Here is a 13752-nt window from a genome sequence, read left to right on the forward strand (position 1 = left end):
CATTGTTGGCCACCAATGCGGTATCATGGGGTCCTGGCCACGTCTGTGTATGTGCTTCACTGAGACAACCTCTCTATCTTTTGGCGTGGATGTTTAACTGATCTAGCTCCACGAACGTTTACGCTTACGGACTCACTGCTAGCATGTATGCTTTTCTCTCCACCCCTTGGCGTACATGGGGCAGGTCTCGACATCTTGTGGGCACTCAGAAAAAAAAAAGACTGACAAAGAAAGCAACGGCAGCTTCGCATTTTCCTCGATTATGTGCTCCGCCATCCATCGCCGAGCGGTTCGCACTTTGGGCTATGCTTTTTCACTTGAGGACTGCACTGGTACTCTTTCCTCGCCACTTCTCCTTTCACATGGAGGCTTGTCATAAGAGCGGTTCCTAAACAGTGGCACGCACGATGTTTAGAGGGTGAGATGCGTGGAACAGCAAGCGTGCATGTCTGCAAGGAGCTTTGAGAAGCATCCTCATGCACACAGCAATGTATGGCGCTTTTTTTCTACTTTTTGTGTGCGCGTATGATAATGAAAGTTTTTTTTTTCCTTCTCTCTTTGCCTCGTCTCTTTTCCGTGTCATCTAAAGGCTACGCGCACCTAAAGTCACTTTTCCAAAGTGTAGAAAGGAAACGAGCGGTCAAGTATCAGATGCTGCAGCGGTCCTCGACTCTAACATGTGCGCCACTCGGGGCTCGTGCATACAGCATGGTGTTTGGTGCATGTGCTGTGCTTCGTCAGTCTGGGGGCTACCAAGGTCGCGGGGGCGGTCCTCGGTTCGCCGGGGGTGGCGGTGGTTTCTCTCCTCAGCAGCAGCAGTATCACCAGCAGGGGGGCGGGTACAGAAATTCCGATGATTATCCCCGCAATCGCGGGGGCGGTGTCCGTGGATACGATAACCGCAACGAGGGTTATGCAAATCGCCAGCAGCGCTACGACGATCGCCCGCAACGCCGCGACAACCACCAGCAAGGGTACAGCAACCGTCAGCACAGCTACGAGGATGGCACGCAGAGACATGGCTTTCACCGGCAAGGATTCCAGAATCCTCAACAGATTCATGGGAGCCGCCAGCATGATGGTGACGATCGCCAGTCGGCCCCGGGGGGTAACAGGGAGCAGTATCTTGCGCAAGACGCCGACAAATTACTGAAAATGAAGCAGATGTACAAGAAGGCAAAGGACACAAAGGAGCGGGTTGGGATCCTAAAGGAGGCTCGGCGGGCTCTGCGTCGAACACGCATCGACCCTTCTACCCAAGACGAGCGGTCGGTTGCCGTTGTGATGAACTGTGCTGCCACTTTCTCTATCTCTGCAAAGACGGAGGTTTTTGAGCAGGCGTTTCAGTGGATGCGGAGCAACATCGGTGGCATCCTGCCTCAGAATGTGGCCCTTTTTGCGAATGCGCTGGGACTCATCTTGCCGCCAGAGGCGAAGGAGGTGGTAGTGAGTGAGGTCCTGCCGGTTGTGCAATCTGTGATGCGCGAAATGACACCCGTAGAGGTGGTCATGGTGCTCCAGGCACTGCAGCGCTTGAGGGTCACAGAGAACGAAAAATTACAAGACGAGCTCCTTGCCCATCTCGAACCGTGCATTTGCTCTATGCCCGTTCAGCAGTTGTCCACATTAGCGTCTGTCCTCCATCGTCACTCGATGCAAACGCGTGACAATGCGAAGTGGAAGAAGATCGCACACGAGACGCTGGCGCGCGCTCTTGCTGGGGTGGACGAGATGCACTCGCGGGAGGCCATTGTGCTTCTTGGTGCCGCACCTTTTGTGGACGCCTCCCAGGAGCACATTTGCCAACTTCTCGCTCGTGTGACAGAGACTGCACAATACCATACTGATGACCAGGTTGGCGAGCTGATGAGCTCGATCCTCCAAATTAGGCAGCGGGTCAGTGAGCCAAGTGCTGGGTTGACTGCGGCCATAGAGAAGCTGCACACGACATTGATGGCACGCTTGGAGAAGGTGAGCGTTTTTGTGAGGCCCAAGAGTGCAACCCGCATCTGGAACTACGCCCACGCCTCCGGTATTGAGCTCTCGTCGACCATTCAAGAGAATATGTGTGCTTCACTCATAAAACTCATGACATTCCGCCCTGTTTTATTCCGAGACCTTGCACGTCTGGTAGCATCGCTATCCACGCAGAAGCTGCCCTCTGCTGAAATCCTTGCAGTCGCTGCAAACTACAGTGTCGGAGTCCGGCCGCCGCGGCCTGCGAAGGAAGCTTCTTCTTACGAGGGTGAGATACCGGAGGATGGAGAGGACCAGGAGACGATCCGTGCCGAAGCCCGCGAGGCCCTTTACAGTCGTCACTTTGGAACTCTTACTGAACTGCGTATCAGCCTTGAAAACTCGTTTGCCAAGAATAATGTCTCTCCCAACGACGCTCTCACCAAGACGCTGCCAGAGCACCTACTCAAGCACGCTGCGGAAGCTTTGCCGAGACAGATGCTGGTAGCAATTGTGGCCATTGCGTTAGCACCGGACAACTGCTCATGTCGAAACAAAGACCACGATGCTGCAGTGCGTGTTGCAGTGCTCAAGGCGCTCGAAGAAAACCCTGAGAAGTTCAAGTCCCACTTGAGTCCTACGTTCGTGGACTGGTTCCTGTCCAGTATCCCCGCGAATTCCAACTCGGGGGAAATCGTGGGGGCGCTGCAAAAGGTCATGGCTCAGTGACGTGACTCCTCCCCGCTTCCCTTCAGCACACGAGGGGAAAAGGGTAAGACGCCATTTCATGTTTTTTTTTGTTTCCCATTGGCTGATTCTGACCAGAGACTGTGCTGCGATCATTCGGTGGTGGGCTGGCAGTTCACTCGCTGTGACGAGGAGTAGCACATCTTTGGGCACGCTTTTGCGTGACGGGGCTGATATGAAGGTCCTCCTCTCCAAGTGCACCGCTGAGATTCAGTGGAGGACAGACGGATGCTTGCGCCAGGTGTGTGGTGTAGCCCCGAAAGAGGCTTAGGGAGATCCGAAAGCACTCGGCTGCTGTGGGGCTGGATTTCAGTCTTTTCTTTATAAGGGATTCTTCACAATGGATATTTTCGTTCTCTTTGTAGCATTTCCCTCTCTCCCTGCGCCTCGTGTCGAGTAGGGACAGACGCAGCAGGTCGCACCTGGGGGGGATGCCGTCTTTTGGCTCCTTACCGACGACGCCAGGGAGTAGGTCAAAAAGGAATGGCGAGGAAGCACATACTAGGCTTATTTCCGACTGGACCGGGGCGGGGGGGGCGTTGGGGAGGTGAAGGCGCCGAGGGAGAAAAACACTGAGCAGCTGTGGGCTGGCAGGTCTAGATTTGCACTTTGCTCTTTCCTTTCTTGGTTGGCTTCAAGTGCTTTATCGAGACTCATTGCCGTGGCGGAGCCTTCAAAAGTTTAGTGAGCACCACCATCTTTTTTTCCTTTCCTCCTTTTCCTTCTCTTTCGTCGTCCTCGGCCCATCTTTTGTTCCGTGTGTGTGTGTGTGGCTGTATTCGTCAATGAGGGGCTGTTCTATCGAATTTCGTGGCACTTGAGCGGCTGCGTTTTGTTGTTGTTTTTTCTTTTTGGAGGAGGCTCGATCGCGCCATTTTACTTTGTAATCCTGTAACAGGGGATCCGATGGGGAGAGGAGGTGGGGAGGAAAAAAAACAAAGCAGCAACCAAATAGCCTCCTAAAGCTCAGCCCATGCCGGCACGTCACCTCCTCGTTTTTTCTTCACTCGCGATCAACTTCAAATACATGAGTTTCAAGACTTTGAATGCACAAGATGTCTCTCTTGTGGGCTTGATTTGGTCCGAAGTGGACCTTACTTGATGCTTCATCCGCGCTGAGCAGGTTGATGCGAGTGATGTTGTGTTGATTTTTTCCCCCTTTTTTTCTCCTTTTTTTTCTCGTATCGTCTGCCCCTCATGATTTTCATAAAAGGCTACATTCCTTCGAAAGTCCATCTCACTGTTTTCCTCTTCGATGTCCGGTTTCTGGAGCTTTCGGGAATTCGGCACCGGCACTGGCGCTGCCGCGAGATCGGCAAGCAGGCATCGGCTGCTCGATCTTGCCGTTACCCAGGTGCTTCCTGTCGGTGTGGAGTTCAAAAGGACGGCGCTTTCCACTGCACAAGAAGACGCACACGCGCGTTATGGAGAGCAGGTAGCCCCGCTGGTCGAAACAGTCGAGGGTGCTGCAGGGAAGGATCACGATCCCGCAAAAAAGATGGCGAGACAAGTTGATCTATTGTTCAGTCAGAGCACCTCAGCTGAGGCCGATTCTGTTTCTGCTGAAGAAGATGGGCCTCTCGCGCACCTAGTGAGCCGCGATGAGGCCGTCGACACCGTACAACGCAAATGGTGGGAGGCTCTGGATGTAGATGTCCGTCCGGCTCCATTACTTTGCTTGGCATCCGTAGCACCTGTCGATGTTAGCACGCTGGACGCGGAAACACTGGTCCTTGCGCGGGAGCTTCTTTCTCATTCCACCAACTCTGCCGGTGAAACGGAAGTGGCTCGATTGCGCGACAACGCCACTGCGAGGTGTGAAGGGCGCATGGGCAAAGGGAAGGGGCAGCGGACTTGCTTCAACCGCTTGCCAGATTCTCAAACACAGTCAACTCTTCGAGAGTATGCAACACATACTTCATCGCGCGGCTCTTGCTCAACAGTGCCGCGGGGATCGTCACACCATACTGAGCGGCTTTTACGTCTTCGTGGGCGATGCTCCTCTACTGCAGTGGTGCAACGTTCGGAAGGAGAACTGCCCGAGGGTGAAGCGGATAGTTGCTTTCACCAAGATCAGGGCAGATTTGCAAAGGACACCGCCGCGGGGTCTCATCCGCCCTCGAAGCCCGAGAGCCAATGCAGTAATGGGTGCAAAAAGCGGCTTGCTTTGGGTACGGTTACTCCATCCGAGACGAAGGACAAGGTTTTCTCGTTATCTGGGGCTCTACAGGGTGTGTTGCCCACCCGTTCAAGAGGTGTTACCCTTTCCTCCACCGCAGATATGCGTATTAAAGCCATGCGATGCAGAGAGGAGCGGATACTTCTTCGACGCTACTTCGCATCGTGGTTGACAGCTGCGAGCCAGCGACACATTCAGCAACGCGTCGCTTCGTATCATCGCTTCTTGATGCAGTGCGTCCGTGACACCATCGGAAACGCTACATAGCGAGTCGGGGAGGAGGAGGAGGAGGCAACAAATGTGTATCGCCGCACCGTTTCTGACTACCAACTAGCCACACACCCGGGGAAGTGGGCTTGATACGGATTCCTCATAGATTCGCACAACCAATAAATAGACTACCAAAACAGGCTACTGCTAGTGTAAATTCTTATTGTGTCTTCCTCCCTCTTGGCACCAACGCATATGGGGTGTAAAATAGGGAGGCACACCGGCCCAATTCGCATAGAATGAAAAACAAACAGGGAAATATACAGCAGCGGTGGTATACAAGGAGGCAAAGGATACGCCCAAACACTAGAGGTGGAGAGGTGCACCGATTGGACTGAATCGCACAGATGGGGGGAGATGTGTTCGGGGCCCAAGTCCCCCCTGTCGCTCGAGCGAGGACCGGGCGGTGTTTACTTGACTCTCAAAAGAGCCGTCTTACCGAGGAGCTCCAGGAGGGGTGGTATCTCAGCATCTCTTCACCACCACGTCACCCTTAAACTCAAGCTAAGAAGACTTGAGATTCGCTTTCACATTTTCCCATCGATCAACTGCCTTTTTCATTCGTCCTACTCGCTCTACCCCCTTTCCCCTGCGTGATGCTCCGCTTGCTTTTCTTCTCACGGCTTTGTAGTGTCTTTATATCGCATCTGTGCAGCTGCAGAAAAAGCAAAGCACATTCTCTCTTTTCCACTCTCACGCGCCCCCCCCTTCCAAAAAAAAACAAACAACAAAAAAAGCTCCGCACCGCCGCCGCCACTTCACTATCCCCCCTCTATTTCATTTGTTTTCCCTTAGATTTTCCCCTCGCACAGCGCCTCCTCTCTTCGATTCCTCACCTTCCATCATTATTATTCCACACACCACTCATCACCCTCTATTCATCCCCCGAATTCCCTGTCTGCTTTGTAGGGTTGGCTCGCATACTTTTTTTTTACGTATCTTACCCTGTGGGGAGGTGTGACGGAGGAATATCGCATCAGCGGACACGCCAACCCCCCTCCCCCGTATCAGAAGGAAAGTGGAAGAAAAGAAAAAAAAGAGCGCAACAAAACATTCACGCACACCAAAAAGAAAGCTGGACTCCATTTAAATTTTCATTCTTTTTTATTTTCTCTTTTTTTCCTCTCTTGATTTTCCTTTGAACGGAAAACTACTCCTCCTCAACACATCTAGGTGCTCTCTACTACCCCCCCCCTTTTCACCAAACGGCTCTGTTCTTGTTTTTTTTTTCGCTTCTTCTTGGAGGAGAAAAGCCATTTGGTGAAGTCGTCGCGCCTCTGTGTTTTCTTGTAGTGTGGCTCGCTCGCTCTGTTCGCTCTTTTAAAAATTTTGTCCTTCTTGCCCCTTGAATTGTTTTGGCAACAAACGCCTCCAGCCCCCTCCTCCTTCCCTCCTCCTTCCCCCCTTCTCTTCCCTTCCCTTCCCCCTTCTTCCTTCTGTGCTGTTCTATTTCTTGCCTTTGCGCTGACTCTCCCTAGTACCTCCTCGTTTGGTTGTGCTCTTATCCACGCTTCTTTTTTTTTTCCTTCCCTTTTCTGCTCTTTTCGTAAATTTCCTGTATGTTGCCTATCCCTGCATCATATACCACAGCAGACTCCCGTTCCCGCCCCCCCCCCCTTCCTCCCACGCATACCGGCGCACACACAGGCCAGACACCCAACAATACAAATAGAGAGCTGCCTCTATTATTATTTTTTGTGTGTGTGCTCTTTGTGGTTCTGTCACAAGCATCCTGACGCTTCCTTTTCTATGGTCTGTGGTACCCACTGCACATTCCGCCGTCTCTTTCTCATTCTCCTCGACCTCCCTTGCCTCACGGCCTCAGTGTTGGACTGCACAGTGTCTTCCCTTTTTTTATCCCCCCCTTACCTCTTGCGTGTCGTTTGATCACCGACACTCTTGAATATATCTCTCCCCCCTTCCCTCCTCCTCCTCTGTCCCTCTCTTCCTCCCCCTTTTTTTCCCAACACACCGAAGGAATTCGAGGAGGTTCGTAATCACTTCAAGTATTTCTTTGACAATTTTTGCTACCGTCGTTTTGATTTGTTGAACGGGGGTCGTCTTGATTTTTATTTCATTTGTGCGTGCAGCTGTTTCGATTCCTTTTTGTTTGAACGGGATTGCCTGATCCCGCTTTTCTCTCTCTCCTCCCCTCCCCCCCCCGTTCAGTGGACAAGACCGGTTCGTTGGCTTCCTAGTCAGGGCACTCCATTCTTTCCACGCACCACGCTGTTTTACACGGAAGGGCGAGGAAGTCGATAGCCTGGAAGCACATAGTGGACACGCACACGGATAAAAACAAGAACAGAGGTATGAGTGGCTATTTGAAGGTTCTGTCCCAGGAGGGTAACTGGGAGACGCGCTACATTGAGATCCACGATACTAAGCTGCGCCTTTGGAGAACAAAGGGGGACAAGGAATCTGGTGCAGCGGTGGTTAAGGAGCTAGACCTCAAGTGTGCTACTTTGCGCGACATGTCAGAGCCCAATACGTGGGTGGTGCAGCCGGAAAAAGCAGAGGCAACGTATTTTCAAGCGGAGAAGGCAGAGCGGAAGACAGAGTGGATGGAAACTCTGCGTCACTACAACTTGAGCAGCTCCGCGTCCGAAAAGGTAACGCTTAGAGATTTTGAAAAGAAGTTTGTCTTGGGCAAAGGTTCGTATGGCAAGGTGTTTATGGTAGTAAAGAGAGACACAGGCAAATGGTACGCTATGAAGGAGATGAACGCGGAGAAAATGCGGCAGGCCGAGATCAAGGCACCTTTCGCAGAGCGCATCATCCTGGAGGAAATTGACCACCCTTTTATCGTTCACCTCCACTACTCTTTCCAGGAGCAAGGAAACTTGTACATGATCCTTGATCTACTAGCAGGCGGTGAGCTCTTCACTTACATCGAGCAACACGCTCCACTCGATGAAGAGGTCGTCAAGTTTTATGCTGCTGAAGTCGCTCTAGCGCTCGGGTATCTGCACAGCCGAAACATCATTTATCGCGATTTGAAGCCCGAGAATGTCGTCTTTGACCGTGATGGACACGCCTGTCTGACTGACTTTGGGCTTGCCAAAGCGAACGTGCACGAGCCGAATGCTGTCACGTACTGTGGAACAAACGAGTACCTGGCACCAGAGCTGCTGAAGGGCGTGCCGCACGGCAAAGCAGTGGACTGGTGGTCATTGGGTCTCATGATATGTGAGATGCTCTTCAATGACCTCCCTTTTTACGATGAAAACCCGATGCAAATGCAGATGAAGATTTTGACGGAGGAGGTCACCTTCCCGTCACAGGTTCGTATCTCTGAGGAGACAAAGGACTTGATTCGCTGCTTGCTCAACAAGAACCCTGAGCGCCGCCTACAAACGTTGGAGGCGTTCAAGGCACACAAATGCTTTTCAAACATTGATTTTGCTCTTCTAGAGGCGCGCAAGCTCAAGGCACCGATAACGCCCGACCCGAACCCAGCCCATAACTTCGCAAAGGAGTTCACGAGTGAGGTGATTGTTCCAAATGAGTCACCGTCAAAAGCCGTGGTCACACTTGCCGGGTACACCTACGATAGAGATTTGTCAGAACAGGAAAGGTCTCCCTCACACTCCCCCACAATGGCCGAGGACTCGCGGGAACGGAGAGCGTCAAAAAAAGGGCCTACGAACGGTAGCGAAGCTGCCACCTTTGTTGTGACAGCGGAAGCGGGGACTTCAAGGTCCGGTGCGGTTGGGTCACCCACGAAACAAGGCGTGACCGGCTCTGCGAAAAAGGTTGAGCACCACATTCCCGTCAAGGTAGCACCTCAGGCCGCGCGGAAAAAGCTGACGAGGAGTAGCGGCATTGACAATCAGACAAATTAACCGAAAGAGGACGATGAATGAAACGAATTTGGCACGCCTCTTTGGTCACCACCTACAGCGTCCCTGTCTGCTGTTGTCACCGGGCGTGAGTACAGTTTGACGGTAAGGCATCGGAACACCAGCGGTGGTGGACACAGACCTGGCCGCGCTAATTGTATACAACAATCACAAATCGGTGGAATAATAGAATCAGGCTTGTTTTGCAATAGTGCAAGGAGTGGAGAAGGCAGTAGGTGGAGGATATTGCTGCTCAACAACGAAAAAGGATTTCTATGTTTCCCCTATATAGATGTTTCCTTTTTTTTTTAGTGGGTGGGGGGCTTCATTCGCTGCCCTCAGCGCGACAGAAAAATATCTTTCTGCGCTCTGTACGATTTTTCTCTCTCCGTTCTCGCTCTGTCGTGCCATTGCTGGGCATCTCTAGCATTTTTTCATGTGTCTTCTTGGTCATTCACCCCTTCTTCCCCTCTTTTCCTTTGTCGTCTATGCGCGTCGTCGTCTGTGGCTCCCGCTCTTGTTGGTACTTTGCTGCCTCCACGTCTACTTCTCGTTGTCTTCTTGATCGCTTCGTTGTCAACGTCTTTTCCTTTCTCGTCGTTTGCCAGGGAATTTTCCCCTGCCCTCATCTCTTTCTCGTTTTTTCCCCTTATTCAAAGGGCTTTGTTCTCGGGCCTCCGGGACTATAACTTTTTTTTTTGTGTGTACGCCGGCCTCCACCATTGCTCGTTACTACTCCCCCACTTCCGATGGAGTGCAACGCACAACGTAGATAACACGGCGGTTTTCAAGGAGTTATACAGGGGAAACGTCTCCAGGGACGCGTGTGTGTGTGTGCGTGTGTCTGTCTGTTGCTGTTTTCGCAAGTCAGTTGGATACTGATCTATCGTTCTTGTGGCCTCAGCACCCACAGGGATACACAAACACCGGCCTTCGTGAGCGACGTTAGTTCTCAAGCCAAGAGAAGAAGAGATATGACCCTATTGCCGTCCACAATGGCAGCTCCACTATCTTGTTTCTACTTGTTTCTCTCTCTGTTCCCCCGCTCCCCCCCAGTGCCGTTTCTCTCCTATTCTCTTTAACCCGTCCCCCTCTCTCTGTGTAGGACAGTCAAGCTTCCCCGACTGCAACGCCATTTCTTAGTGTACCTTGCTACTCGTTTGTTCCTCTCTTCGTTTACCTGCCGTTGCGCTACACAGATCTTCCCCCTCCTCCCCCCTCTCTTCACCCTTGTTCTCGATGTCGCTTTGCTACACGTTTTTCTCTACCTCCCTTATTTTTTTTCCAGTATTGGTGGCCACTTCGTGATTCCATCGGGTCCGTATCAGGGGTTTGCTGGGGCTGCAGCACGAGTAGCTTATTTTCTCCCATTTTTTCCTATCTCATTCGGTCACTCCCCCCCCCCTCCCGCTGCGCCCTCATCCGATGGCTGATTTTGGGAACAGTTCTTGCTGTGAGAATGCGCTAGTTGTCGATGGGCTGTTTCGGTGGAGGATGCATGCATGCTTGCATGCGTGTGTGTGTGTGTGGTGAGTGCGGCGTTTTCTACTAGGGAAGCCAAACCTGCTGGCAGGACAGTAGTGTACAGGAGCGGGACGGTTTGCCTTGTACAGTTTATTGCTTCTGTGTTTCTCACATGTGTATCTCTTTTTGAGTTTCTATCGCACTTTTTTTTTGTCTCTTTTGTGTGATATCAGCTTGGTTTTGTGAGGTGTATGTTTTTCTTTTTTTCTAATGCCCCTTTTTCTCTCCCCCCGTTTTCTCCTACTGGTGTTGTGCAGGGTTCCAGGTCGTATGACAAGAGACGAGAGGGAGTGGAAAGATGAGAGAAACAGCTCTCTCTCTCTCTCTGAAGCTCTTTCTCTTTGGTTTTTTTCTGCGCTAGACTGTATGAGCACACCTCTTTACATGTGTCCACGATTTATTATTCTTGGGGCTTCCATTCACTTCGTCCATTCGTGTCTGTCTCTTCCCCTCTCTGTCTCTTTCTATTCGCCTCCCCCCCCCCCCCCCCGGGGGGGGGGGGGGATGACGCGTCGGGCTCTTCTCGTGTTTTCCGTAGTGCTTCTCCCCTTTTACAATTTTGCTGCTTTCTTCCCGTGAGGGCTGAAGCAAAGGGGAAGCTTGTGAGGCATCCCTGTCGAGATCCAAGAGATCGCAGTCGAGGGTGGCAGGAGCGTCAGAAAAACCTCCGATTTCACTCAGTGGCGGGCAGCAGGGTTTAGGCAAATTCATTTTTTTCTGTGGAGCGACTTCTCGCTGCTCACCCGCCGTTTTCCTCCCGATTTCGTACAAATGCCGCTCTCGGTCGCACTACATGTGAAGGGGGGGGGGTACAGAATAAAAGATTGCTCGCTGTTTTTTTTTTTTGCACCTATGTACCCACCTCTGCGGCTCTGTGCGCTTGAGCGTTGATGGCGTGTGTGCGTGTGTGTGTGTGTGCGCGTGTCCGTGACATGTGCACGTCTTCGTCTTTGTTTTGAGTATGCTCTTCATTGTGACTGACAAAACGTTTGTTCTCTTTCCCAAGATGTCCCCCTTTTTCCCCGACTCTCATTATGGTTTATGCCTTCACAAAGTTGAGGGGTGCGGGTGCGGGGGGGGGGCTTCTACGCGGTGAGGGCAACGGAGAGGCGATTGTATTGTACTTTTCTCTGTGTCTTTGTGCATGCCTTCGATTTGCTCTCAGGAATGCAAATGTAGTGCACGTTCTCTTTCTCTTTCTTTCTCCCTTTACCACGCTCCCTTTCGTTGAGTTGGAAAACAAATGCCTGTTTCTAGACCCTCCCCCCTTTCTATTTTTCTCTCTTCAGCTGTTCGTCTTGGCTTCCTTTCAGCGCTGTGTGCTGTGTGCCCTCTTTGCTCCCCCTCCCACATATTGTTTTTGTTCGCCGCCTCTCCTCCTTCCGTCCAAAATTGTTTTCATTCATCCCTCCCCCACTTTTTTTTCTTGTAAATCGGCAGGTGCTCGTGTGTGTGTGTGTGTATGTGTGTGTGTGTGTGTGTGGCAGTTTGTTTAGTCTTCTCTCGTGCGTATATATATGTATATATGTATACATATATACGTATTTCCATGATTTTTTTTGGCTTGCTTAACTGTTCATCTCTCTTCTGCGATACCATTTCTGCGCCGATGCGTAGTTCGCTCACTTCACAACTTGAAACACCACATACATATCACCTCCACGCTGCCCTCGCTCATGAGCCCTCGGGGTTTGGGGGGGGGGAAGGGGGAGGATTTCCTACCTTTGACACAAATGTCAGGGGCATGCACAGAGGTGTGTGTGTGTGTGTGTGAAAGGAAAGGAATACTGTGTGTTGTGCTTTCCAGAATCGACAGCGACGTTTTAGAAGTGTCCTTCATTACACCAGCAAAAAAAAACAGCCTGTTTGCTGACAAGGGGGTTCTCTCCCGTCCAATGGGCTGAGACCTCACTCGTACCGTTTCACTCTGCCTTGCGCCTCATTTTAAGAGCCATGTCGTAAATAGTAGAAGTTCCCCCCACCCACCACCACCACCATCACCAATTCTCTCTCCATTCTCCATTCCCCCATTCCCTGTTGCCCGGCTCGTACCAGCTTGGCGCCATCAATTCAGCATATCGTTTCTTTATTAGCGCTTGTTTAAGCAGGGGCTGCTGATCCTTCGTGAAGCATGAGATTCTTTTGTGATCGTAAGAGTCTCTGCCACACACTTGCGCTTGCGCTTTTCTTGCTTTGCTGCGGTCTCGTGGCGCCATTGACACTGGTCCATGCTGATCCGATCGCTGTGGCTGGGAGGGTTGATGTGAGGCGTGAGGTTGCACAGTACGTTGTGGTGCGGGTGGTGGACGATAGGACCGGCGTAGTGGTGCGCAGTGCTCCTCTAGATTCTTCTCGCTCCTTCAGTTTCGCAAACATCCCCTCCCCGGCTGTCTCAGTTGAGGCCACAGTTGACCTACCGGACCACTTGTTCGAACTGGACACCTCCGCCTCTGTTCTCAGGAGTGCCGTATCCACTTCCAGCTCTATCACTCCTGTGCAGCTGAAGGTTTTCACCATAAGCAAAGCGGGGGGTGTGATGCAAGAGACAGCGACTCCGGCTGCCGCTAGCAGCTTTGCCTCCGCCGTCTTCGCGTTAGTAGTGCTCATGGCGGCGTGGTACGCTCGTCACAGTGTCGTCAGAGTGCTGGACATGATCAGCCTGAAGCTGCCAAAGCAGCGGAAGGCGATCGTGGTCATGTGATTGTGTTTCTTCCCTCACGTTTCACTCCGTTGGTTGGGGTAGCGCGGGACCTGAGGCGTGTTGGCTGGTGTGTGCTCGCAGCCACCTCCACGCGTCCTTCTCTACATCTAGGCAACGGGGGAACTTGTGCTAATAAGGTAAAGCGGACAAAAAAGAAAAACCTACAATGCAAGCTTCAGTGGCGAGCGAATGAGAAACGAAGGCAGCTTCCCTTCATCCCATCTGCGTGTGCGATAGCAGTGAAGCCTAGATTGCAGAGAGCGACGTGAAAAGATGAGTGAACAAAACCACTGGCCGCCACGTTAGCGTCTCTTTTCCGTTTTTGTTGAATACACAACACACAAACACAGACACACCGCAAGCCGATGTGTGCGTCCAACTACCATTATTCCACCTCTTTACCCAGCGCGGCCTTTGCTATGTGTATACTTGGAGGCATAGCGTTGGGCCGACGTCTCGGTGACCTCTCTCGATTCACGCACCACACCCCTCTCAATCCACCTACTATTTCGATTTAGTGCGTCTATCAGTAT

At 51.8% G+C, this 13752-nt stretch overlaps 4 protein-coding genes across 4 annotated transcripts; all 4 read left to right on the top strand.

Annotated features, from left to right (window-relative positions):
• Positions 1-651: 651 nt before the first annotated feature.
• On the top strand, positions 652-2685 carry JKF63_02876 (uncharacterized protein; the record flags this gene model as incomplete). The annotated part of the gene is made up of 1 exon (XM_067898900.1): positions 652-2685. The coding sequence occupies one exon, from the start codon at positions 652-654 to the stop codon at positions 2683-2685; it is 2034 nt and encodes a 677-aa protein (XP_067755344.1).
• A 1273-nt stretch (positions 2686-3958) lies between these two features.
• On the top strand, positions 3959-5149 carry JKF63_02877 (uncharacterized protein; the record flags this gene model as incomplete). The annotated part of the gene is made up of 1 exon (XM_067898901.1): positions 3959-5149. One exon carries the CDS (start codon positions 3959-3961, stop codon positions 5147-5149), a length of 1191 nt encoding a protein of 396 aa, XP_067755345.1.
• Positions 5150-7464: 2315 nt separating this feature from the next.
• On the top strand, positions 7465-8997 carry JKF63_02878 (uncharacterized protein; the record flags this gene model as incomplete). Its single annotated transcript, XM_067898902.1, has 1 exon — positions 7465-8997. One exon carries the CDS (start codon positions 7465-7467, stop codon positions 8995-8997), a length of 1533 nt encoding a protein of 510 aa, XP_067755346.1.
• A 3652-nt stretch (positions 8998-12649) lies between these two features.
• On the top strand, positions 12650-13219 carry JKF63_02879 (uncharacterized protein; the record flags this gene model as incomplete). Its single annotated transcript, XM_067898903.1, has 1 exon — positions 12650-13219. One exon carries the CDS (start codon positions 12650-12652, stop codon positions 13217-13219), a length of 570 nt encoding a protein of 189 aa, XP_067755347.1.
• Between the last annotated feature and the right edge of the window lie 533 nt (positions 13220-13752).

This window comes from Porcisia hertigi, chromosome 30 (genome assembly GCF_017918235.1).
Source record: "Porcisia hertigi strain C119 chromosome 30, whole genome shotgun sequence".
NCBI classification, from domain to species: domain Eukaryota; phylum Euglenozoa; class Kinetoplastea; order Trypanosomatida; family Trypanosomatidae; genus Porcisia; species Porcisia hertigi.